This window comes from Oryctolagus cuniculus, chromosome 2 (genome assembly GCF_051225735.1).
Source record: "Oryctolagus cuniculus isolate XC-2025 breed Fujian yellow rabbit chromosome 2, ASM5122573v1, whole genome shotgun sequence".
NCBI classification, from domain to species: Eukaryota; Metazoa; Chordata; class Mammalia; order Lagomorpha; family Leporidae; genus Oryctolagus; species Oryctolagus cuniculus.
In genome coordinates this window covers 115,788,046-115,813,944 of record NC_142868.1, presented here as the reverse complement: position 1 = coordinate 115,813,944, position 25,899 = coordinate 115,788,046, and the positions used below count along the sequence as shown (strand labels likewise).

General features: G+C 52.9%; 1 protein-coding gene across 3 annotated transcripts in view; it reads right to left on the bottom strand.

Moving 5' to 3' along the window:
* FAM178B (family with sequence similarity 178 member B) overlaps positions 1-25,899 on the bottom strand; it is a 118,591-nt gene that overhangs the window by 68,627 nt on the left and 24,065 nt on the right. For all 3 annotated transcript variants that reach the window (XM_017339843.4, XM_017339829.4, XM_008253681.5), the window contains exons 6-8: positions 21,164-21,316; positions 6,621-6,726; positions 3,379-3,463 (exon numbers count right to left, since the gene is read on the bottom strand). In XM_017339843.4, the coding sequence (XP_017195332.4) occupies positions 3,379-3,463; positions 6,621-6,726; positions 21,164-21,316 (344 nt within the window). The remainder of the gene's footprint in view (positions 1-3,378; positions 3,464-6,620; positions 6,727-21,163; positions 21,317-25,899) is intronic.

The window sequence follows — 25,899 nt, the reverse complement described above, 5'->3', positions numbered from 1 at the left end:
GGCTCAGCTCAGCTCTGGCTGTTGAGACCATCTGGGGAGTGAACCAGCGGATGGAAGACCTCTCTCTCTCTATAACTCTGTTTCTCAAGTAAATAAATATTTAAAAAATAAAATAAATAAAATTTAAAAAATAGTATTTGTACATAACCTATAAGCATCTCCCCATCATTCATCTCTAGGGCACTTGTAACACCCAATACAGTGTAAATACTACATAAATGGTTGCTGTTTTGCTTAGGGAATAACGGCCTCCAAAATTCTGAACATTATCAGTACAGATGCAAGTGTTTCTCTGAGTACTCTTTTTTAAAGATTTACTTTATTTATTTGAAAGGCAGAGTTAGAGAGAGAGAGAGAGAGAGAGAGAAGAGACCTACAGAGAGATCTTCCATCCTCTGGGTTACTCCCCAAATGGCCACAACTGCCAGGGCTGGGTCAAGCCAGAGCCAGGAGCTTCATCCGGGGCTCCCAAATGGGTGCAGGGGCCCAGGGACTTGGGCATCCTCTGCTGCTTTCCCAGGCACATTAGCAGAGCTGAATTGGAAGTGGAGCAGCCAGGACTTGAACTGGCACCCACAAGGGATGCTGGCACTGCAGGAGGTGGCTTGACTTGTATGCCAGAGCGCCAGCCCCTCTCTGAGTATTTTAATCCACAGTTGATGGAATCTGTGGATGCTGAACCCACGGGTATGGAGGGCTGACTGTATGCCCATGCTGCTCGAGCACAAAGGAAATCTCAGTAAAGAAGTGGAAACTATGGAAAGAAAAAAAGAACTAGATGGGAATTTGAAAACTAAAAATTCCAGTATTTGAAAGAAGGCTGGAAAAGCAAGTCTCTTGAATTCTACCTTGGAGGAGTAAGTCCATGAGGCTTAACCCATTATGCCACAATGCCAGCCCCTTTAAACTTTTCTGTAAAGACCTTTTTCTAACAGTTTGATTTATCTATTTTTACTTTATTTGAAAGGTGGAGGGGGGCGGGGAGAGAGAGAGAGAGAGAGCGAGCGAGCACACTAGGCCAAGATGAAGCCAGGAGCCTGAAACTCAATCCAGGTCTCTCATGTGGTGGCAGAGACCCAGGAACTTAAGCCACGACTGCTGTCTCCCAGGAAACAGGAAGGCAGGATCGGAAGTGCAGCCAGGACTTGAACCCGGGCATCTGATACGGGATGTGGGCATCCCAAGAGGTGAGTTTAACCACTGTGCCAAACACCTGCCCCAGCGACTGAGTTTTAGTTCCAGCTTTCGGTAGATTCTCTCCTGGCACCTGGCTGCTTTGTTCTTGACCAAGCCCCCTTTTTTATTTATTTTTTTCAGTTGTGGTAAAATAGATGAAAGATGTACCATCTTAACCACTGTGAAGTGTGTGAATCAGTGGTGTTAGGTACATTCATAATATTGTGCAGCCATCACCCCGGCCATCTCTAGAACTTTCTCATCAGGGACAGGCTTGAGCCTGGCAGTTAGGATGCTGGGGAAATGCCTGCTTCCCATACGGACTCTGGGCTCAGTTCCCAGCTCTGGCTCCTGACTCCAGCTCCCTGCTCTGCAGACCCTGGGAAGCAGCAGTGGTGGCTCAAGCAGGCGGGTCCCTACATTGAGGGACACCTGGGGAGTGAACCAGTGGATGGGAGCGCTCTTTCTCTCTCTCTCTCTTCTCTTCCACCTCTCAAGTTAAAAAGAATATATTAAAAACGTGTTCATCATTCTAAACTACTCTACACCTATTTGACCCCAAGTCCCCACTCGGCCCCTGACAACCACTGTTTTTATCTCTGAAGCTGACTACACCGTGGACCCCACTGAAGTGGCTCACACAGTATTTGCCCTTTTGCTTCTTCCACTTAGCAAGATGTCCTCAAGCTTCACCCGTGCTGTGGCACCTGTCGGAATTTTCTCATGTTTAAGGTGAACGAGGTCCCACCGTACATGAACATGACATTCATCTAGACAGCTGGGCTCCTCCCACCTCTCACCTCCTGGGAATAACGCCGCTCTGTATGTAAATGTCCGCGCAAGCCCCTGTCCTTCTGTGCCCCCGGCCTCTGCTGTTTCCCCCATCAGTCCAGATCCTGACCTTGGCATGGACTTGTCTAGGACAGGTTCTATTCCCCTGGGCAGGCAAACAGAATGCAGGCTGGCCTCTCAGGTCATGCCCACGGCAAACACCTGGAGTGAGGGGAACCAGACCCGAACTGACCAGGAGTGCCACGTCCCATGGAAGGGAAAGGAGGGACAACAACGTGGCAAGCAGCAAAGGAGAGTGGGCTGTCCCCTGGGCGCCTGCGGGGGAGACACATACCACTGCACAGAGGAGAGGGGCAGCACAAGGGAGGCCTCTGTTCCCCAAAAGGGCAGGCACGCCGCAGAGAAGGCCCCGGGGGCTCCAGAGGGCGGCCCAGGCTGCAGGGGCAGAGGTTATGCAAAGGGAGAGGATGCTGGGACTGGCGCTATATTCAGCAGCTCGGCGTGAGGGGCCCACAGGGGGACTGGCTGGGGGAGTCTGGAATCCTCCAGTTTGACAGATAGCCCCCAGCTCAGCCAGCTCTTGAAGCTCACAGGGCTGGGGTGCACAGTGCACCCTGCAACTATGCCCGTAGCCTTCAGAGTCCTGTGGTCTTGTGCCCTGGAGGGAGGGAGGGAAGGAGGGAGAGAGGGAGAGAGAGGTAGACTACAGCTTCGGTACAGGCGGGGCCTGGGCACCCAGGAATCCCTTTCACCCTGGACCGCCAGCAACTTTCAGATGGTTACTTGATATTTTTTGGTGCCAAAGTGTCTAAGTTTAGGTGCCAAGTGATGACAGCCTGGGAAGGGTGCAGTCGCTAAGAGGAAAATTAATGGCTCCCTGGAACTCTGACATCTTAAGGAGTAAAGATGAATTAAACATGTTCCCCCCAGACGACAGGGCCAAGGGACAGACTGGAGGCTCCCATTTCAGCCTGGACCACTGCTGCTCGAGTAGCCGAGGGAGGCTGCCAGTGGTGGGGAGGGCGGTGAGCTTCAGGTGCTTCCCGTCGGTGCCGCCAACCCTGGCAGCTGGTCTGATTCTGTGGATGTGTTCCTGGAACCCTCCCAGGCATGCTCTGTCCCCCTCGAACCAGAGACTACCCCAGTGTGAACCCAAATTTTTAGACTGCTCTGGAATCCCAGGAGACTGTGAGGTCAGCCTGGACTTGGCCTCGGAGACCAGGATCTGAGGCCGGACCAAGGTGCCAATGAGCCTGCCAGCTCAGTTTTTTACTAATGCTGGAGCCAGGGCCGAAGATGGCTCTGATGTCGCCACCAGCCCCTCCCTCTGTGCTGGGCTCTGGGGCACTGACAGCCGTGTGCTGTACGGGGCCAAGGGCGCCAGTCTTCCACCCTGCACCAGGTACTGACCAGACTGACGGAAAAGCCCATCCACACTCAGGTCCCAGAGGAGATCAAAGGCTCTCGAAGACGTTTCTGGAGGCCATGTCAGAAGCTAGGAGAAAAACAAAAACAAAAACAAAAACAAAACAGGTGAGCAGGGTCATTTCTAAGGCACAAAGGCAATGCCTTTCCACTACCCCGCATTAAATAAATCCCATTTCATCCTCACTAGGCCACGTGGGAGGAGGATGTGGTCACTGCTGTCATCGTCCAGATGAGGAAACCATGCTTGGGGGTCGAGCAACTCCCCTCGGGTCACGCAGCCCGTTAGTTGCTAACCCAGGAGTGAAAGCCAGGTCTGTGGGACTTGAAACTCCCTTCTCTGTCCACCTCCCTCTGGGAGGGTCTGGGGCCTTCTGGCTTTTCACTCCTTGCGGTCACCTCCATGTCCCTGCAGGGCGGGGGCCAGCGTAGAGGAGAGAAGGAGCTTGCAAGCACTGACCAACCGCAGTCAGCTGGGCAGGACCAGGTTGGCCCCGCTCTGGGATCCTCGAATTGTTTCCGGGTCAGTGCTTTACTTTCACAGTCATCTGAGACCACTGGCGTGGAAAATCCTGGTCCTGAGTGCAGATCCACAACCTCAAACAACTCCAGACAACAGGGATCCTTATTTGAATGCTCCTGGAGTCAGTGTGTCCTGCGCCGGGGATGTGGGCACAAACAAGTACCCAGCACCCACCCACAGTGCCACCTTGACTGGGGACACACAGTCGGGGCCAGGCCTCGGGGCGGGGTTCCTGAGAGCTCACAGCTGTGGTGGGTGCTGTAGGGAACTCCCCCTTTCAGACACAGTGGCTCTGGAGTGCCCGAGGGCTGAATGCCACTCCTGGACCTGGCCCGAGAGTATGACCTCTCCAAGTGCAGCCTGTGTCTGGTGACAGGCTGATGCTGGGGTCTGAGGGCCTGGAGCCCTCACTTCAACTCAGGCTACCCGAAAGGGTCACCGGATTGCAGAGCCCCTCAGGACTGTCGGGGACCCCTCCTGCTGCACAGCCCCTCCCTCTGCTGGATCTACTGCCCTCCCCGTCACAGCTGGGGCACTCGCAGGGAAGCCACTGCCTCGGGGTCCATTCCTCTGTGACTTCTTGTAACTTCTACAGCTGAACACTCGACTCTCTAGAAACTCACTGAGGATATACGCTACCTGCTCGTGCCCATCCTCCCTGGTGAGGCTCACCTGGAAGGTCCACACGAGGTGGACAAGCCCACGGAAGTCAAGAGCACTGTGGCTGAAGCCTGTTCCCCGAGAGAACATCGGCTGAAGCCTCTGGGGGGCGGGGGCAGCAGGACCAAGACCCCAGGGGAACTCAGCATGGCCTCTCCAAGAACGCAGTGGACTGAGCAGAGCTGGAGAGCTCTGACTCACCACCCCCAGCTCCCAGGATGGACCCCAGGTGTCCGTGTAGGCTCCTGCAGCCCCGCTCACCCAGCTGCCTTGACTGGACCAGGGGACCATTTAATCCTCTCAGGAAAACTATATTGTCCTTCCTGGGGACTCAGATTTGTGGACACAGCCTGGTCTTGCTTGGCCAGGGAGCCCCCTGGGGAGGAGAGAGAAGCGGAGGCTGGTCCAGCTTCCTGATGCTTCCCCATCCTGGTTCCAGCTCCACCCGAGAGCCACCCACATCCCTGTCCTGGGATCCCCAGGACCGTTCTTGCTCTCCTCCCCAGGAGGCTGCAGGGGGGCCCTTCTTGGATTTCTACCTCTTGCAGCCAGAGTCCTCACTAACTATATAAGCTTCTGAAGTGCGCGGAGCATACTGCCCAGAGGTCTCCCAAAGCCAAGGGCACCCCTCTTGCCAACCTGGCTTCCGCCGTGGTGGGGGATGGAGCGTGAACCGGGGCCTCCACCCGCTGACAATGCCAGGCCCTGGGCCGAGCAGTGGCCAGGGCGGTCTGCAAGGGTTACGCACTTCACTTGCACATGGGGCCATCGGAGCACAGGGCAGATGCTAAGGAACACACCCACAGGTGACCAAGCTTGACCTTGTCTTGGGGGAGGCTCTGGGGTCCCAGGACCTCATGGAGACTGATCCCCCCAAGAGGAAGGGCACTCCACGCCGTGTCAGGGTCACACAAGGCCCCTCTGTGGGCGCCCTCTCAGTTGGGCTCTTTGTGTCTCCCAATGCCTAATTGTGTGCTTCGTCATCTGCTGTGCAAGGAGCAGAGAGAAGCTGTCCTGGCTGGGCTGAGAATAATGGACACACTGTTCCCTGTTCCTCCCCATCCACTCCCACCAGGCCGTGGGGGGAGAGGGACACGAGAGCAAGGGCCACACCAGGGCCCCAGGAGCCTGGGGTCTTTCTCCTCTGCAGCAGACCAGCGCACGAAGGCGGCCCCAGGGCTGGGGGCTGGGGGTGGGGGGAAGCAGAAGGAGCTGGAGGGCTCTGCCTGGAGTGTGGCCAGCCTGCCGAGGGGGAGGACTTCCTTGAACCCGCCCTGCACAGTGGCTGTGATTTACAGCTGGGGTCCAGGCTCCAACTGGCAGCAACAGGACGAGCTGGAACTTGTGACCAGCCCATCCCCAGGGGCCCTGGGAGGGGGCCCAGGCCAGGCAGGCATCCTCATGCCAGGCATTCAGATTGTAGCAGTTGGTTCCTGGGCCCGTCCCTGCTGGGTTTTTACTGTCTCTGTCTCTCCAAAAGTTGCAAGCCCCAGGCAGGGTGGATGTTCCCCCAAGGCAAAATGTTCCAAAGACAACCAGGAGGGAAGAGACCGCAGCTGCAGGTTTCTCTGGCCGACTAACAGCAGACAGGAAGCAAGCCCTCCGACCCACCAGCACCCTCGGCTTTAAATCTGTGGGCACCCCCCTGCCCCAGGGGGCTGCCTATCAGCTAGGGGACCTTGGTGGCCGGGGAAGAGATTTTTGACACAACAGGAGCCCTCGTTGGGGAAGCATGGATCCACACACTGAGGGGTTGGACTTCAAGTCCACTGGGAGCGCCAGGCCCCTCCGGAAAGCTAAGCTAGGCTTCTGGGTGGCACAGGCAACACCCGGAGAGGTGCACACCGAGTGGGAGGCAGAGGCTGAGGCCACACCTGGGTCCCCGTGAGGATTAACTCCCCATCAGCTTTCCTCCCTCCTCTGCCCTCAGCCCCAGACTTGGCAGGACAAGGTTAATGCCCAGCCCAGCTCCTCCCGCCTGCAGGCTGGCCCCAGCTAGGAGGCTGCTGCACTCCCGCCACCTAGCGGCTGGTCTGGTCCTCACCTGGAACAGCCACTGCAGAAGGGGCACCGGGCAGCTGGTCCTGTGCAGGTAGAGGTTGCTCAGGAGGCCGTGGTGCAGGAAGGAGAGCTGCTGGGCCTGCGAGGAGCTGGGGGACAGGCAGCAAGGTTAAGGGAGGTCCATGGGAGATGGTCACGTCGCAGCCGCTCCAAGAGCTAATAGGCTTTTCCAGTCCTCGACACGAGGTGCCCTCATCAAACTTGCCTGCTTGTCACAAGGGCTTTCCAGGAACATTCCTGGCCCCCCCCCCCAACCCTTTTTAAAAGATTTATGCATTTGTTTGAAAGGCAGAGTTACAGAGAGTGAGAGCGACAATGAGATTGATCCTCCATCCGCTGGTTCACTCCTCAAATGGCTGCAATGGCCCAGGGCTGGGCCAGTTGAAGCCAGGAGCCTGGAACTCCATCTGGGTCTCCCACATGGATGACAGGAGCCCAAACACTTGGGTCATTTTCTGTTGCTTTCCTAGGATCATTAGCAGGGAGCTGCATCAGAAGTAGAGCTGCCAGGACTTGAACCAGACCCATATGAGATGGCAGCATTGCAGGTGGCAGCTTAATCCATTGCCAGCCTCCCTCACAGTGGCTTTTTTTTTTTTTAGATTTATTTATTTGTTTGAAAGGCAGAGTTATAAAGAGAGAGGGAGGGAGGGAGGGAGAGAGAAAGAGAGAGAGAGAGAGAGAGTCTTCCATCTGCTGGTTCATTCCCCAGATGGTCGCAACGGCCGGAGCTGGACTGATCCGAAGCCAGGAGCCAGGAGCTTCTTCCAGGTCTCCCACATGGGTGCAAGGGCCCAAGGACTTGGGCCATCTTCTACTGCTTTTTCAGGCCATAGCAGAGAGCTGGATCAGAAGTGGAGCAGCCGGGACTCAAACCAGTGCCCATATGGGATGCCAGCACTGCAGGCAACAGCTTTACCCACTGCGCCACAGCGTCGGCCTCTCACAGTGTTTTAAGTATACTTCTGTGTGGCACACTTTGATGGAGAGGGAAACTGAGGCATTTACTAAGGGTGAGTAGAGGGTCGTGGTGCCTTGACTGCAGGCCCTGACCTGAGGGGCAGACGGGATTACCGTGCAGCCGTGCTAGCGTCACAGTATCTGCTTACACACTGAGTTTCTGTCTGTCGTGGCTTTTTCCAACACAGAGGGGACACCTGAGAAGATGGGAAAATAACAGAAAATAATTTCCCAGGACTAGGAAATTCTGGGAAGGGAACAGTCAACAAGGATTCCATAAAGGACTCTCAGAAACCGAGAGCAGCTGCTGTCCCCGAGTCAGAGGAATGGCGCTCGGGCTGACCATGGGCCTGTGACCTGTGGTGTGTCCACTCTGGCTGGCCTGGGCAGTCAGACCACCGGCCTGGGAGGAGGCCTGCTTTAGGTGCAGCATTGCCTTTGTAGGACACCTTGGTCTATCCCAGGTCTCCATAAAATGAGTTGAAGTAGTCGTGTGTGTGGGTTTGAGATTTATTTTATTTATTTAAAAGGTAGAGTGACACAAAGAGAGGGATAAACAGAGAGATCTTCCATACACTGGTTCACTCCCCAAATGGCCACAATGGCTGGGGCTGGGCTAGGCTAAAGCCAGGGGCTTGGAATTCCATTCTGGTCTCCATGTGGGTGACAGGGAGCCAAGTACTTGGGCCATCATCCACTGCCTTTCCAGGAGCACTGCTAAGCAGGGAGCCGGACTGGAAGCCGAGCAGCCGGGACTAGAACCAGTACTCTGATAGGGGATGCCACTGTCGCACGTAGCAGCTTGACATGCTGCACCACAACGCTGGCTCTGCTCGTGATGGGCACAGGTGCTCTGCAAGTCATTTTAGAGGGGTTGGCTGGGCTTGGTCACCTTCCCAACTCCACCCAGAGAGACTGTCTTTGGGGTGGATTTCTCCACTCTCTGTATGTTTTCTGACTATTAATATTTCTCTTTCTAGATAATGTCCCATTGAGAATTAATATGGAGTCCAGGAAATGAAAAAAGTAATTTCAAGTTTGTTGTTTTTTCTCCTTTTTAAAAATATTTTATCACTCACATTTTTTGATTAACGTAGAATACTGGCACATTTTTATCGGGCAGAGTGCAATATTTCAACACCTATGCATAGCATAAATCCGTCATGGCAAGCAATGAGTCTTCCTACTTCTTTATCTTTTGTGTTTGGAGCCTACCAGCTCCTGTTCTCCATTTCAATGGCCAGATCCACACCAAGAACATTTCAGATAGATAGAATTTAACGTCCCGACCCTAGGTAGAAATTTCCTTGGTTAGTCCAACCTCTTCCTTTTTCCCCTCGTCCCTCCATCTCTTCCTCATCCTCCTCCGTTTTCTCCTTTTTTAAAAAAGGACATAGGACTTTAATCTGCCAGGAACAGAACGCTCCACAGTAAAGATCCCCCAAGCCAAGCTGCTGTCTCCTTGAGGATGTCCAGGCAGTTTGCAAAGTGTGTGTGTTTTTTTCCAAGTCATTTAAGTTCAGAGGAGAAAGCATCTTTGTTCCTGGGCTTACGAAGTTTACCACTGGAAAACAGACCCTGATGTGTACATCCAAACACGCGTGAGGCCCCGGGCTGCTGGCACACGCCACTTTGCCCCACGTGCCTGGTCACACGGATACTTTTGCGGGCTGACCCTGACAGGCAATGCCTTCAAGTACATGCACAATACCCAAGTAAACAAAGTCTGGAGGGCCTTGCAAATTGGCAGGACCCCAGCAGAGGCCATGTGTCGAGGAGGCTGGAGCTCCAGGGGCACTTAGGAGAAGCTGGCGTGGTGCGGTGGGCGAGCGGGCGCTCTGCCAGTTTCCCAGTGGGGTGGTGGTACAAGCCTCCGTTGGCTCAGAGTAACACATTTGCAGCTGCTGCTCTGCGTGAGAGATGTCCTGGGGTTGCAACGTCTTCCTCCTGCTAAGCAGGCCTCGCAGCCGAGTTCCTGCCGCAGAATGATCCGTCTGCCTCTGAGTCCACTGCTGCTGGGCTGGGTCTCATCTGTAAGATCTCGGGAGAGAGAGAGCGCCGGCAAAGACACAGTCCTGCTCTTCCTTGGAGCGAACGCGAGTGAACAGCTTTCAAGGAGCCGTGTAGAGCTTCATGGGCTGTCTCCGGTGCAGGCTGGGTCACGAGCCGGTGTGGTGCCCGCCCGCCTGGCACCAGGGGAGTGCTGCTTCCTTTCCGCAGAACCGCATGAGCCTCCACCTGGTCACCATGGCATGCAGTAACCTTGGTAACCTCGGTAACCTCAAGTGTGCCGTAAGGATCCTCTCTTGGCACACACACTGCCCTGGCTGGGTGCACAGCAGGGGAAAAGGGAAGCAATGGAGGAGCATGCAGGGGAAGCTCAAAAGCTGCGGGCGATTCAATCAGATGTTATCAGATTTACAAAATCCCGCGTCATGCTTCCACGTCAAGAAGGCCGTCCCTGGGCCCAAGCGGGTGCCTTCGTCCGCGCTTAGGCCAATGCTGAGGTCAGAAGTTATGCTGAGAATGCCAGAGGATTTTGGAGTGAGAAGTGGGGGTGGGGTGGGGGATAGCAGGTGCCACACAGGCCTGGCTGAGCGTGAGGCACACAGCTGTCACCCTCGAGGACCCCAGGGAAGGGAGGTTCCCACCCAGGTCCCTTAGCCATGACTGGAGATGAGAGGAGCATGGGGCGCAGCCACAGCCAGAGCCCTGCTAATCCCCAGCCGCGACAGCAATGACAGAGGGCAGATGTCTGCGTCCACCCCACCCCCAGCCCGCCCCTGGCCGCCCACTGGAGCAGAAGGCGGGGAGGGAGGGAATCGGCCCGGAAGGGAAACACACAAACAAGTCGGCACAGAACTGGGGGAGCTCCAGCCATCTCCCTGGCATTTCTGTCCCTGACAACGTCCAGGGAGGATTCTTGCAGCCTCTCCCTCCTCATCTACTTCGCGGGCAGCAGTCCCGAGGGCACAGTCTCTGCATGCCTTGGGATCCCGAGTGATGGCAGAAGGATAAACACTAAGCATAGTTATTTACATGGGCTCTGTTGCTGGCCCTCTGCCAAGTTACTCAAATCAAAGTTTCAATAAAATGCCTGCGTAGAACAGAAACAAACAACGGATGAGGCTTCCCCTCCACAGCCCCTGCTTTTTCTTTTCTTTCTTTTTTTTTTTTTAATAAAGATTTATTTATTTGATATGAAAGGCAGAGTTACAGAGAGGTAGAGGCAGAGACACAGAAGGAGAGAGGTCTTCCATCTGCTGGTTCACTCCCCAGATGGCTGCAATGGCTGGAGCTGCACCAATCCGAAGCCAGGAGCCAGGAGCTTCTTCCAGGTCTCCCATGTGGGTGCAGGGGCCCAAGCACTTGGGCCATCTTCTACTGCTTTCCCAGGCCATAGCAGAGAGCTGGATCAGAAGTGAAGCAGCAGGGTCTCGAACCGGCACCCATATGGGATGCCGGCACTGCAGGCGGTGGCTTTACCTGCTATACCAAAGCACCGGCCCCTGCTTTTTCTTTTTCTTCCTTTTCTTTTCTTTTCTTTTCCTTTCCTTTCCTTTCCTTTCCTTTCCTTTCCTTTCCTTTCCTTTCCTTTCCTTTCCTTTCCTTTCCTTTCCTTTCCTTTCCTTTCCTTTCCTTTCCTTTCCTTTCCTTTCCTTTCCTTTCCTTTCCTTTCCTTTCCTTTCCTTTCCTTTCCTTTCCTTTCCTTTCCTTTCCTTTCCTTTCCTTTCCTTTCCTTTCCTTTCCTTTCCTTTCCTTTCCTTTCCTTTCCTTTCCTTTCCTTTCCTTTCCTTTCCTTTCCTTTCCTTTCCTTTCCTTTCCTTTCCTTTCCTTTCCTTTCTCTTTCTTTCTTTCTTTCTTTCTTTCTTTCTTTCTTTCTTTCTTTCTTTGGACAGGCAATTAGACAGTGAGAGAGAGAGACAGAAAAGTTTGGTTCACCCCCCAAATGGTCGCTAAGGCCGGAGCGCTGCGCTGATCCAAAGCCAGGAGCCAGGTGCTTCCTCCTGGTCTCCCATGTAGATGCAGGGCCCAAGCACTTGGGCCATCCTCCACTGCACTCCCTGGCCACAGCAGAGAGCTGGACTGGAAGAGGGGCAACCGGGACAGAATCCGGCGCCCCAACCGGGACTAGAACCCGGTGTGCTGGCGCCGCAAGGCGGAAGATTAGCCTAGTGAGCCGCGGCGCCGGCCACTTTTTCTTTTTCTAAATTTTCTAAATTATTTTTAAATTTTTATTTGAAAGACACACAGAGGCCGGCGCCGTGGCTCACTAGGCTAATCCTCCGCCTTGTGGCGTCGGCACACTGGGTTCTAGTCCTGGTTGGGGCGCCGGATTCTGTCCCGGTTGCCCCTCTTCCAGGCCAGCTCTCTGCTGTGGCCAGGGAGTGCAGTGGAGGATGGCCCAAGTGCTTGGGCCCTGCACGCCATGGGAGACCAGGATAAGTACCTGGCTCCTGCCATCGGATCAGCGCGGTGCGCCGGCCGGGGCAGCCATTGGAGGGTGAACCCACGGCAAAAAGGAAGACCTTTCTCTCTGTCTCTCTCTCTCTCACTGTCCACTCTGCCTGTCAAAAAAAAAAAAAAAAAAAAAAAAAAAAAAAAAAAAGAAAGACACACAGAGACAGAGACCCTTCATCCGTGGAGAGACAGACCCAGAAAGAGACAGAGTGAGATCTTCTATCTGCTGGTTCACTCTCCAAATGCCTGCAACAGCTAGGGCTGGGCCAGGCTGAAGCCAAGAGCCTAGAACTCCATCTGAGGCTCTCACGTGAGTGCCAAGGTTCCAGATCCTTGATCCATTGTCCGCTGCCTCCCAGAGTTTGCATGAGCAGGGAGCTGGATGGAAAGCAGGACCAGGACTCGCACCCAGGCACTCTGAAATGGAACAGGAGCCTCCAGGCAAAGCCTTAACTGCTATGCCAAACGCCAGCCTGCCCCTGCTTTTTTTCTTTTCTTTCTTTAAAGAGACGTAAGTACAACCTGGGCAAGAAGCCCAGGGACCCCAGCCACAGTCAAGGTCATCGCTGCCTCCTCTTGTTCTCTCTTCTTGGGGCTCCCTACTGGCAGCCAGTAGGAAGTCCTAGCCTAGTCGACACTCCAGTCTAGACAAATACACTTCACCTGCACTTCAACCTGGTCATCTTCCTCCAGGAAGGAGAGGGATTTGTGGCAAAACAACAACAACAACAACAACAACAACAACAAACCAGGGGCTGTGGGCCTCAGGGAGAAGCGGTGCACAAGCGCCATTGAGGTCAACAAATCTCGGACCCCTCTGCCTCCTGCCTCTTCCTGCCTGCTGAAGCATCCACGTGGTAGGCCTGGCCTGGGGGAGTGTGTAGTCCTCACAACCATGGTGGCAGGTGCATCCACAGGACAAACGTGTGCCCCGACACTCCTGAAAGCGCCTCGGGGAGCTTGCGATGAACTGAGCAGGGCAGGCAATCTCCAGCCTTGCACAAGTTGGCTTCTGCCCTGAGCTGTGCGGTTTGTGGGTCTGGTCCTGACACATACTCTTCCACTCAGGAAGACTGGATCTCCTTCAAGGGCTGCTGTTGAGGGAGGAGGGAGGAGTTCAGCTCCTGGAATTGGCTGGTACTGGCTTCTGTCATCCAGGCCTTTGACTTCGGTCCCAGGGAACTGACCTGAGGTCATGCATCCTGCCTGGTGATGGATGAGAGGATGAGAGGAGGTCGTCCAGACCATCTCCAGTTGCACAGGATCCTGCATCCGTTCACGGGGAGGCCACTTGGGCCCAGACGACAAGTCTGCAGTACTTGATGTGCAACCCCAGACAAGGGGCTTGCGTGATCTGTGTCTACATTTCACAGTTGGTTCAGATGAAGAGAATCTATTACAAGACAGGGTTCGGAATCCCCCCCCCCTTTTTTTTTTTATTTTTTTGACAGGCAGAGTGGACAGTGAGAGAGAGAGAGACAGAGAGAAAGGTCTTCCTTTATTGTTGGTTCACCCTCCAATGGCCACTGTGGCTGGCGCACCGCGCTGATCCGAACCCAGGAGACAGGTGCTTCTCCTGGTCTCCCATGTGGGTGCAGGGCCCAAGTACTTGGGCCATCCTCCACTGCACTCCCGGGCCATAGCAGAGAGCTGGCCTGGAAGAGGGGCAACCGGGACAGAATCCGGCGCCCCGACCGGGACTAGAACCCAGTGTGCCGGCGCCACAGGCGGAGGATTAGCCTATTGAGCCGTGGCACCGGCTCAATAGAATAGAATTCCCTTCTAATAACAGAAATGATACGAAGGGGCTGGCATTGGGGGATAGTGGGTGAAGCTGCCTCCTGCAGTGCTGGTATCCCCTATGGCTGCCCGTTTGAGTCTTGGCTGCTCTACTTCCAATCCAGCTCCCTGCTAATGCTCCTGGGAAAGCAGCGGAGGATGGCCCCAAGTCATTGGGCCCCTGCAGCCATGTGGGAGACCTGGAAGGAGCTCCTAGTTTGCGGTTTCTGCCCAGCCAGCCCCGGCCATTGCAGCCATTTGGGAGTGAACCTGCAAATGGAGGACCTCTCTCTCACTCTCTGTTTCTTCTTCTGTCTTTCAAATAAATAAATTTTTTTTTAAGAAATGATACATGTTCATTGTAGGAAGAAATACAGAAGAAATGAGGAAAATAAAAAACCATCTGCTCAGAAAATGTTAACTTTTTGCATGGCAAGAATTGACTCAACTGCTTCTTCAGAGACATAATCGGGGCAGGCAGGTGCTGTGATGCAGTGGGTTAAACCAGTGCCTTCAATGCTGGCATCCCATGTGAGCGTCGGGCCTCTCCACTTCTAATCCAGCTCCCTGCTGATGCACCTAGGAAAGCAGAAGAAGATGGCCCAAGTGCCTGGGCCCCTGCCACCCACATGGGACAGACCAAGATGGAGTCCCTCGCTCCTAGCTGCAGTCTGGTCCATCCCAAGCTGTTTCAACCATTTGGAGAGTGAACCAGTAGATGGAAGATCTCTCTCTACCCCCATCTCTGTATCTCCTCCTTTCAAGTAAATAAATCTACGAGAGAGAGAGAGAGAGAGAGAGAGAGAGAGAGATGCAGTCACTTGGCCCCTCCTGTGGGGCCGTGCTTCTGGCTGAATTCCATGGGTCGTAACTGAGAGACTACCATTGCCCCCACTCTTGTGCCGCGTGTCTGCACTTGAAATCCTGGACACAAACAGGAAGTGAAAGATGACCCAAGGTTAAATGGTGACCTCCAGGAAGTGGCCCTTACGCACTGCCCTGCAGGGGCCCGGGAGGCTACAGGGGCCCGGGCATTCTTCCAGCAAGTGGCCTGCAGCTTTCTCAAGACTGCAGTCGCAGGCGCTGGCATCACCTTCCCCACTGTGCAGCATGAGCATATCGGAGGGAGGAGGGGCTGAATTCCTGGCTCCAGGGAAGCTGGGCGGCCACCTGGCCCCATTTGGCAAGGCTGCTCTGATCCCAGGTCACCGCGCCATGGGCCATCTCATCTGTCAAACACATCCTGCCTGCCAGCCAGGCCTGCACAGAAAACCTGCTGTCAGCACAAACTCCGGGCCAAGGCAGCGCAGGAAGATGCCTCCTTTCTCTGCTCTCCTCCGCTCCAATTCCTGCTGGCCCAGCCTTTGCCCCTCTCCTTTCTCCAGCTCCACTATCTTTTTCCTTCATTCTCTTTCGTTCCCCCCTTTCATCACCTCTTTTTAAAAATTCTTTTTATTTATCTGAAAACCAGAGAGACAAAAAGAGAAACAGAAACAGATGAGATCGCCCATATACTAACTGGTTCACTCCTCGGATGGCTACAACAGCCAGGGCTGAGCCTAAAGCTGGGAGCCTAGGATTCAGTCCAAGTCTTCCATATGGGTGTCGGAGACCCAAGGACTTGAGCCACCACCCACCACCTTCCAGGGTGTGCATCAGCAGGAAGCTGGAATCAGGGGCGGAGCTGGGACTTGAATCCAGACATTCTATATGGGATTTGGAAGTCCTTAGTGGCATCTTAACTGCTACACCAAATGTGGATCCCAACTGTTCTTTAAAAATAGTATGTATGTATGTATGTATTAGAGAGGCAGAGAGAGACAGAGAACACTTCCATCTAGTGGTCCACTCCTCAAACGCCCAAAACAGCTGGACTGAACAAGGCTGAAGTTGGGAGCTGAGAACTCAGCCCAGGCAAATCCAACTCCTTGAGCCATCACCGCTGCTTCCCAGGGTTCGCACTAGCAGGAAGCCGAAGTCAGGAGCCGGAGCTGGGTATCAAACTGGGTGGTTCTGATGTGGGATGCGGGCATCCTAACCACTAGGCCAAGTGCCCAGCCTGCATCATCTCTTTAATTACTGCCTTTTCAATACATCAATGTGAAGTTTTTTCGATGGTGATATCTCAGACAGAATGATCTCACATCACAGCTAGAAGTATATTCTAAACCTCCGGATACATATCTATGTATAAGAATATTCTCTACCACATTGTCCAAAAGATCTGGAAATAACATAGATGTCCAAAAAAATAAGAATAGTAAAATGCGTTAGAGCAGCAATACAGTGCAGTAGTATTTCCTTCTTTTAAAGGTCTATTCACTTATTTGAAACATAGAGTTACAGAAGAGAGAGGGAGAGATACAGAGAGAGAGAGATCTTCCATTTGCTGGTTCACTCCCCAAATGGCTGCAATGGCCAGGGTTGGGCCAGGCCAAAGCCAAGAGCCTAGAACTTCATCTGGGTCTTCCGTGTGGGTGGCAGGGGCCCAAGTGCTTGGCTATCTTTTACTGCTATCCTGGGCACAATAGCAGGACACTGGATGGGAAGCAGAGCAGCCTTGAGTTGAACTGGTGTTTATAGGGGTTGCTGGTGCCGCAGGCAGCAGTTTAACCCACTGCACCACAACACTAGCCCCTGCACTAGTATTTCGCCTTTGGCATCACATTGTCTAACTGCAGTGTTTGGATCTGTTCAGATCCTGATGAAAACCACTTACAAAAATATTTATAGGGGCCGTCGCTGTGGCACAGTTGGTTAAAGCCCAAGCCTGCAGTGCCGGCATCCCATGTGGGCGCCGATTCAAGTCCCAGCTGCTCCTCTTCCAATCCAGCTTTCTGCTATGACCTGGGAAAGCAGTAGAAGGTGGCCCAAGTCCTTGGACCCCGGCACCCATGTGGGAGACCTGGAAGAAGCTCCTGGCTCTTGGCTTCAGATCAGCCCAGCTCTGGCTGTTGTGGTCATTTGGGGAGTGAACCAGCGGAATGGAAGACCTCTCTCTCTGGCTTTATCTCTCTCTCTAACTCTGTCTTTCAAATAAATAAAATAATTCTAAAAAAATTATAAAACAATGGAGGGAGTCTGAACACTGACCTATACAAATGACACTAAGAAATTAGGGGTGGGCATTTGGAACAGCACTTAAAAGGCTGCTTGAGATGCCTGCATCCCATCCTGGAATGCCGGTTCAAGTCCTGGCTCTCCCACTTCTTTCTGATGCAGCTTCCTGCTAATGTGCCCCCTTGGAAGCAGGAGATGATGGCTGAACTATTTAGGTCCCTGCCTACCATTTGGGAGGTCCAGATTTAGGTGGCATTGTGGCTTCAGCCTGGCCCAGCCCTGGCTGTTGGGGCATCTGTTTCTTTCTCTGTTTCTGCCTTTCAAATAAAATGCAAATAAATAAATTACTATTTTGGGGGTGTAATAATGATATTAAAGTTACACTTAAAATAGAGTCCTAGGCTTTAGAGACACAAACTGAAATATTTACAGATTAAGTTATGTGTTAGCAGATTTGTTTAGGCAGTCTTAAGGAGATGATGTGGGAAGGGATAGACCATGATAGGACTGGCTTTGAGCCGGTCCTTGTGGAAGGTAAGATATGGGTACACAGGGGTACATCCTACAGCTCACTCTGCCTTTAGATGTGCTTAGGATATGCCACGAGAGACACCTATAAAGGAAATATGTCAAAACATTAAGAGTAATCTTTATATTAAAAAGTAAGATGGACTTAGAAGGAATGTAATAAACATAAGGAAGCCCTTAAGTAGCCAGGAAAAAGATGAGGACTTGTGTGTGTGTGTGTTTAAAGATTCATTTATTTGAGGCCGGCGCCGTGGCTCACTAGGTTAATCCTCCACCTTGCGGCGCCGGCACACCGGGTTCTAGTCCCGGTCCGGGCGCCGGATTCTGTCCCGGTTGCCCCTCTTCCAGGCCAGCTCTCTGCTATGGCCAGGGAGTGCAGTGGAGGATGGCCCAGGTGCTTGGGCCCTGCACCCCATGGGAGACCAGGAAAAGCACCTGGCTCCTGGCTCCTGCCATCGGATCAGCGCGGTGCGCCGGCTGCAGCGGCGGCCATTGGAGGGTGAACCAACGGCAAGGGAAGACCTTTCTCTCTCTGTCTCTCTCTCTCACTGTCCACTCTGCCTGTCAAAAAAAAAATTAAAAAAAAAAAAAAGATTCATTTATTTGTTTGAAAGGCAGCGTTACAGAGACAGAGAAAGGAGACACACACACACACAATCTTCTTTTTTTTATTTTTTTTATTTTTAAATTTTATTTATTTATTTTTTTTGACAGGCAGAGTGGACAGTGAGAGAGAGAGACAGAGAGAAAGGTCTTCCTTTGCCATTGGTTCACCCTCCAATGGCCGCCGCGGCCGGCGCATCGCGCTGATCCGATGGCAGGAGCCAGGTACTTCTCCTGGTCTCCCATGTGGGTGCAGGGCCCAAGCACTTGGGCCATCCTCCACTGCACTCCCTGGCCACAGCAGAGAGCTGGCCTGGAAGAGGGGCAACTGGGACAGAATCCGGCGCCCCGACCGGGACTAGAACCCAGTGTGCCGGCGCCGCTAGGCGGAGGATTAGCCTAGTGAGCCGCGGCGCCGGCCACACACACAATCTTCTATCCATTGGTTCACTCAGGGCTGGGCCAGGCTGAAGCCAGGAGCCAGGAACTTATTCCAGGTCTCCCATGAGGGTGCAGGGGCCCAAGCACTTGGGCCATCTTTCACTGCTTTCCCAGGAACATTACCAGGGAGCTAGATTGGAAGTAGAGCAGCTGGGACACGAATAGGTGCCTATATGGGATGCCGGCATCACAGGCAGTGGCTTAACCCACTATGCCACAATACCGGGCCCTAACTCCTGTGTTTTAAGTCCTGATGTGGCCAAAGAGGCCATAGAAGCAGCCCCACCTTTGTGCTTCTCTCCAAGTGGGCTGGCCCCTTCTCCATCCCCTTGACAACCAACCCAGCAGGGCGCTAGTCTGGCCAGCCATTGCCCTGGATCCTGAAGATTCCTTCTTGTTCTTGTTCTTGGATGCATTAGCTCATAATTGCAAGTATTGGATATTAACGTGGTAAATCTTTCAAAACTCATCCACCTACTCAGTGGTTACGTGATACTGTTCAGAATTTACCCCAGAAAAGTGGAACAGGGCAGCTGTCCTGGGGCTGGGGACGGACTCTTGCATTGTCATCAATGCAAGAGAGGAGAGCTGTGTCTCCAACAAATACAGCAACCCCCTTATCCGTGGGGAATGTGTTTCAAAACCCCCAGTGGATGTTCAGAACAGCAGAGAGTGCCAATTCTATCATTTAATGCCTTTTCCAACTTAACTAAGTACTTATCATGCATTCTGGCCCTAATTTTGGCACTTTGAGTTGCGACTGCAAGAACAGCATCAATTTCTATGTCCTTCTTCACAATATCACGGAAGATTCATTCCTCCATAGAGCTCAGCAACTTCAACATACAGTTTTTTCTTTCCCTTTTTTTAAACAAAAATTATTTATTTACTTGAAAGAGTTATAGAGGGTAGGGAGAGGCAGAGAGAGAGAGAGAGAGAGAGAGCTAGCGCTCTTCCATCCACTGGTTCACTCCTCAGATGGCCGTAATGGCCAGGGTTGAGCTAGGCTGAAGCCAGGAGCCAGGAGCTTCTTCCAGGTCTCCCACGTGGGTGCAGGAGCCCAAGCACTTTAGCCATTTTTTGCTACTTTCTAGTGCATTAGCAGGGAGCTGGATTGGAAGTGGAGTAGCTGGGACATGAACCAGTGCCCCTGTGGGAGGCCAGCACCACAGGTGGCAGCTTTACCTGCTACGCCACAACACTGGCCCCTTACTTTCCTTATTAAATTGAGAACTTTTACCTTTTCACTTAAAGGAAGCATTTACAGTTTTCCTTTGCCGTAGGTGAATTGCCAGCATCAGGATCCTCGTGCTTTGGGGTTCGTTAAGAAGTAAAATGAGGGCGACTTGAACACAGGCACTGCAGTACCATGGAGGTTGATCTGATAACCCAGACAGCTACGGAGTGACTGGCAGATGGTGGTGGTTACAGTGTGAGTACCGTGTACAACAGGAGGGGCTATGTCTGGGGCAGAGTGGAGCAGCATGGCATGAGATTTTGATATGGGACACGTCAGGGAGAGAGATTAATTTTAGGCTAACTCAGCCCACGGCAATTTCATCACACTACCCAGAATGGCCTGCCATTTAAAACTTACGAACTGCCTCATCCCTTGAATTGCCCATTTAGTATTTTTGGATTGCGAGTGTTTGGCCTGTGGCTAACTGAAACTGCAGGAAACTAGGAAACCATGCATAGTGGGCAGCGGTGGCGGGGGGGACTACCACAGAGGGAAGTGACCATCATACGCTCTGGGAGGCCCAGAGAGAGGCCCCTGCGCTGATGGAGACCCACAGGACCAGTCTGACTCAGACTGTTACAGGAAACCGCGGCACGGGGGATGAGAAAGCAACATGCACACACAAACGCACGGCTGGGTGTTTGCAATAATGTAGGATTTTTAAAGGATAGGCATTGAAATCATTAAACATTGTAAGCATATACATGCAACTATGGTCACATTTCTAAAAGTTGACATGTGAAGATTGGCCAAAACATCACTTTGGATTTCCTTATTTAGGGTGGCCATTTAAAAAAAAATAAATTGATTTTGGGGGACAGGCACTGTGGTACAGCAGTTAAACCCCAACTTGGGACTCCCATGTCCCAAATCTGGTGTGAGTCCCACCTCTGCCCCTGATCCATCTTCCTGCTAATGCTTAACACCCTGGTAGGAAACAGGTGATGGTTCCAGGACTTGGTTCTCTGCTGCCCACGTGAGAGGCCGGGACTGAGTTCCAGGCTCCCAGCTTCAGCATGGCCTGGCCCTGGCATTTGGGGAGTGAACCAGCAGATGGAAGATCTTTGCTTGTCTGTCTGTCTGTCTGTTGCTCTGCCTTTCAAAAAAATAATTTAAAAAATTATTTGAAAGGCAGAGTGACACGGAGAGATACAGATGACAGATGGTCTATCTGCCGGCTCACTATCCAAATGCCCAAAACAGCCAAAGCCAGGAGCCAGAAACTTCACCCAGGTCTTCCACGTGGGTGGCAGGAACTAAGCCATTAACTGCCACCCCCCAGGGTGCGCATCAGCAGGAAGCTGGCCTGGAAGCTGAATGTGGGTGGCCCAAGTAGTGGCTTAACCACTACATCACAATGCCCACCCTTGAGTGGCTCCCATCCCTGGGATCCATGAGGAAGGGGCCCTGACTACCAATGCCCACTCCCTCTACCTGACCCCATGCGCACCCACCTGAGAAACAGCCCTTCCAGGTGGCTGTGTGGCTCCATTTGTGAGGAGTCCAGGGCACAGGGCAGAGGGTGGTGTCTAGGCAGAAACACGGTCTCTCCTGGATGTACTGATGGGATGGCCTGCAGCGACACGGAGAACTTCTCCACCAGCATCCTGGCAAAGCAAGGGGCAGGACAGTGGGGATCAGAGGAGCACCGGGGGCTGCAGCATGGAGAGGGCCCCATGGAAAGCCAGGTGGAGTTGGGCACCCCTGCTCTGTGGTCTCCCTTGCAGGTCAGGGGGGACAGTGCCGCCAGCTGATGGAGGAGGAGACCATGAGACACAGGCTGAGGAGCCCCCACTCTGCCATTCTGTCAGGGTGTCCAATGCCTCCCTCAGGGCAGGAGTTGAGGGCCAGGAGACGTGGTTCCTGCTCAAGCCCCACCCACTGGCTCTGGCCAGGTCAGACTTTCACTGCATGTCTGTGATGCCAGGTGCTGAAGGCTGAGTCAGGCACAAGCCACCCAGGAAAAGCAAGCAAACCACTGCAATGCCTCTGGCCAGTGATTGGCCAAAAGATGGCTTACATGGTGCTTTGATGGGTAGGGGACAGAAGTGCTAGGTGCATCCGGGATCAGGAAAGTCATCCTGAGTGTTGGGAGCAGGCGCTGGCCTAGGGGGCAGCATGGGCAGAACCACGAAGCAGTGGGAGGGTCTCAGGGGTAGGTGCGGGAGCCTGGATGCTCCTTCTGGGCCAGCAGGCCTCAAGCTCTAGCCATCATGAGGACACCCAGGGGGCCTGCTGGAATTCAGATCCTCGGGCCCTGTCCCGCCCAAGAGTCTGATGGAGCAGCACTGAACCGGGCCATGGGTGGGGGAGGAACAAGGAACTCCTTCAGAGAGGGGACCATTGGGACTTCACGTCCTACCGAAATGGGGGTAGAAAAAATGGAGGCAGTTGAGACGATGTCCGAGAATGAGCTAAGTCCCTACATGATATAGGACTGGCGTGGACGGCTGACCACAGCACACGTGTGGGAGAAAATGACAAGAATCTGTGCGCCCATGTGTCTGTACCTAAACGGCAATCCCCTTATCCACATAAGATATGTTCTAAGACCCTCGGTGGATGCCCGAAGCCACAGATAGAACCAAACCCTATCACTGAGCGCCTTTTCCATTTCATCCAGGCACTTATGCATTGCGGATGCACCTCCTGCAGTTTGAGGTGTGTCAGCAAAACTAGCGTGAGTTCCCTTTCTTCCCTCACAATTTCACAGCCAGATCTGCTCTTCCGCGGAGCTTCGCAATTGCAGTATACAGTAATTTTTCTTTCCCTGTTAAGAGTTGAGAGCTTGCTTTCTTTCTTTTTCTTTTTATTCCCTGAAAGGAAGCACTTTAAGGCTTCTCTTTAGCATCAAGAATCCTGCACTTGGGGCTGTGATTAAGTAAAATAAGGGTTACTTTAACACAAGCACGGTGATGTCCTGACAGCTGATCTGATAACCGAGAGGGCACCAAGTGACTAACGGGTGGGGAGTGCATACAGCCCAGAAATGCTGCACAAACGGATGCTCCGTGTCCCTGGTGGGACGCGCCGGGGCAGTGAGTGAGCTCATCGGCAGGGCGACACCCAGCTTAAAAAGTGCAAACTGCTCATTTCTGGGCTTCCCGTCATATTCTCGGACAGGGCTAGCTGTGGGTGAGTGAAACCTCAGAAAACAAAACCATCGATGGGGAGGAGTGCTGTATACGCAGGCACACACTCAAACGTAAGAGGCACATACAATACTCCACACACATAGGATACACTCAACTAAGATCTAGGGTCACCCCAAAGGAAACAATTGGGGAGGGGAGACGCAGAAGAGGCATTTCCTGTTTCCTTCATAAGGCTGCTCTGCTTGGTACTGTAGCAACAGGACACACACACAGCAATAATGACAACAAAATAAAACACTACAGACACTGTGCCCTCCTGTCTCACCAGGAGACAGCCCAGATCAAGGTCCCCAGCAGGGTCCATTAGCTGAGGAGACCAGGAGAGCAGCAGCCTGGTCCCCATCAGAACTGGGCCACAACCAGCCGAGCCTACGGCCAGCAGGCCAGCCAGGTCGGCTAGGTGAAATCGGCCTTGCTGTTTGGCCAAGTGACTACCCACTGCACAGGGCCATCCTAAGGATGAAATGGCACCATGAATGAGAACAATGATGGAAATCCAGGAAAATTCTGATCCTGTAGGCTTTTAGAAGCAGTCTCAGCAAACCACCCCACAAATGGCAAAGTAATTTTCTGTTTTGTTCGTGTCTTTGCTGTTAGAGGTACAGTATCTATTGCTTCCTACGTTGCTTTCACAGTTAAGAGGAAGTGAATGGGTTATTTAAAGTCTGTAAGACACAGACTCAGCTGTGAAGGCATTCTAGCCCTGTCCCCCAAACCATCGCTCAAAGAGACTTTTGTGATATTAACGATAATGCATGTGCATTATTAGGAGTTCTGAGATGACTCGTACAAGTCTAATTGAAGATTTCCTGTGCACGGAGGATGACGCTGTCATTTAGACATCCACTTCCACCCCCACCCCCACCCCGGTCTCAGCACACATCACAGTCTTTTGACTTTAAGAAAGGAGAAAACTTAGGATGGCGCCTGTTTGAGATGCAAGCCAGTTCTGAGTATGGGCAGACACTCTGCTGTGGATGTCCAGGGGTCCCTTCTATGAGCGGTTATGACACACACAGGCCGGCCTGTCTGACAGAGGATGGGTAGCCCCCGCCCTCCCCCTCGTCCCTTCCTGACCTGCACCCCTTCCCTGCCCACCCCCACCCCACACCTCACTTCCTCAGCCCCATTCAGGCATGGAAGTGGCTGTGGCCTTGGTCTATCAGTGAGGCTTTTTTTATTTTGCAGAAGGCTGAAGAGTCCCAGCAAAAATGATTCCACATCAAAACCACCACCTCAAAGCAGCCGCCATCAAAGAGGCTTTCTCGGAGCACCCCTGGAAAAACATCACGTGCCCAGACAACGATCAGTGATTTCAGTCAGCTGCACAGGCAGGGATTTCAAAACACCCAACCCTGGCATCCAGAATCCTGGATGGACACGGTAGAAAGGTGAAGAGTGAGAATTACTATTCGTGTTTGGGCATTTTTAAAAGGTTTAATTCCAAGGCTTTCTATCCAGTGAGTGGAGAACCCAGGAACTGAGAGATCGGTCACACAGGATGCCACCAAGGCGCTCAGGCTGGGGGAGGCCCAGTGGCCCTCGGCTTGCTGATTCCACTCAGCTTTCCTGTTCCACCACATCCGGCAGACTCTTCCCGACACAGCCCGCAGGAACCAGCACCTGCCCTCCTGGGGTCTGCCTGTGACTCTGCCCTAACTTTCCCCTGGGTCTCCGGGCAGTGTGGGAGGAGCCCTCTCTCTGGCTGTCTGGGATGACTGCTTCAACCCGAACACATCCACAGATCCACAGTGAAGACTGCGACCAGTCTGGAGGCGGGGATCGCCCCAGGTTGGGTCAGGCTGACCGCAGCCTGTGAGCTGGCTGCTGCCCATCATCGCCTGCATCTGCCAACGCCGCCCTGCTGCGACACGGCTGCACCCACTGACCTGTCATTCGTGGGGGGTTTCACGCAGCCACGGCACAGTTGAGTCACCGCCACAGACACTGCCTGGCCCTTGGAGCCTAAAATATTTACTCTCAAAAACTCGACAGGAAAAGTCTGTTGACCATTGTGGTAAACAGAAGGAGATTAGAAAAACAAGAGAAAAACGCCTACGGCCAGCCGAGGCACTGCACGTGGGCATCTCTGGGCTACTCTAACAAGACTCACAGTGTAAAGCATTGGGGGACCCTAACGACACGGGTCCCCGAGGAAGGGTGGGGTTGTCACTTCCTAAGTTGTCACTCAGGAAACTGGACACAGCTGCTAACTCAGAGTATATGTCAGTGTTTCACCCACCCCAGCCTGGACCTCTCCTAAACACAACAAACCTTCAAAAAAATCTACAGAGGGGCCAGCCTTGTGGCACAGTGGGTTAAGCCGCCACTTACAAGGTCAGCATGAGAGTGCTGGTTTGAGATCCAGCTGCTCTGCTTCCAATCCAGCTCCCTGCTAATGCACCTGGGAAGGCAACAGAAGATGGCCTGGGTACTTGGGTTCCGGCTACCCATGTTAGAGACCTGGGTTTGCCCTGGCCTAACCCTGGCTGTAGCTGGCATCTGGGGAGTGAACCAGCAGATGAAAGATGTGTCTCTCTTTTCTCTGTTTCTCCCTCTCCCTCTCTGTTGCTCTGTTTTTTAAATACATGTAGACATATATACATATACAATTCTATAAAAGTTCACGGAAAAGATAAGTTTATCTTGGTGCAAAACATTTTGAAAGCCAATTATATAAGGGGTCTTCAAGAAGGTCACAGGAAATATTCACTATGAAAAAATGATGTACGGATTTCAAAATTTTTTATACCAAAATAAACTTACCTTGTAATTGTATTTTTCCACAGACTTTTTGAGGGCCCCTCATACATGCAGGCTTAGAAAGCAGGGCCTGGACAGCAGACCAGCCAGGGCATGTGGCTGAGGCCACTCCTCTCCAGTGGCCCACCCAGGGCCTCCTTGGAATGTACTTCCTGAAGTTCACCTTCCACCCCAACTCCACAGGCCTGTGGCATGCCCATTAGCATCCAAACATGGGACTACCTCCTCCATGAAAGAGACAGGAAGAAAGGAAAGACAACACAGCCACCAGC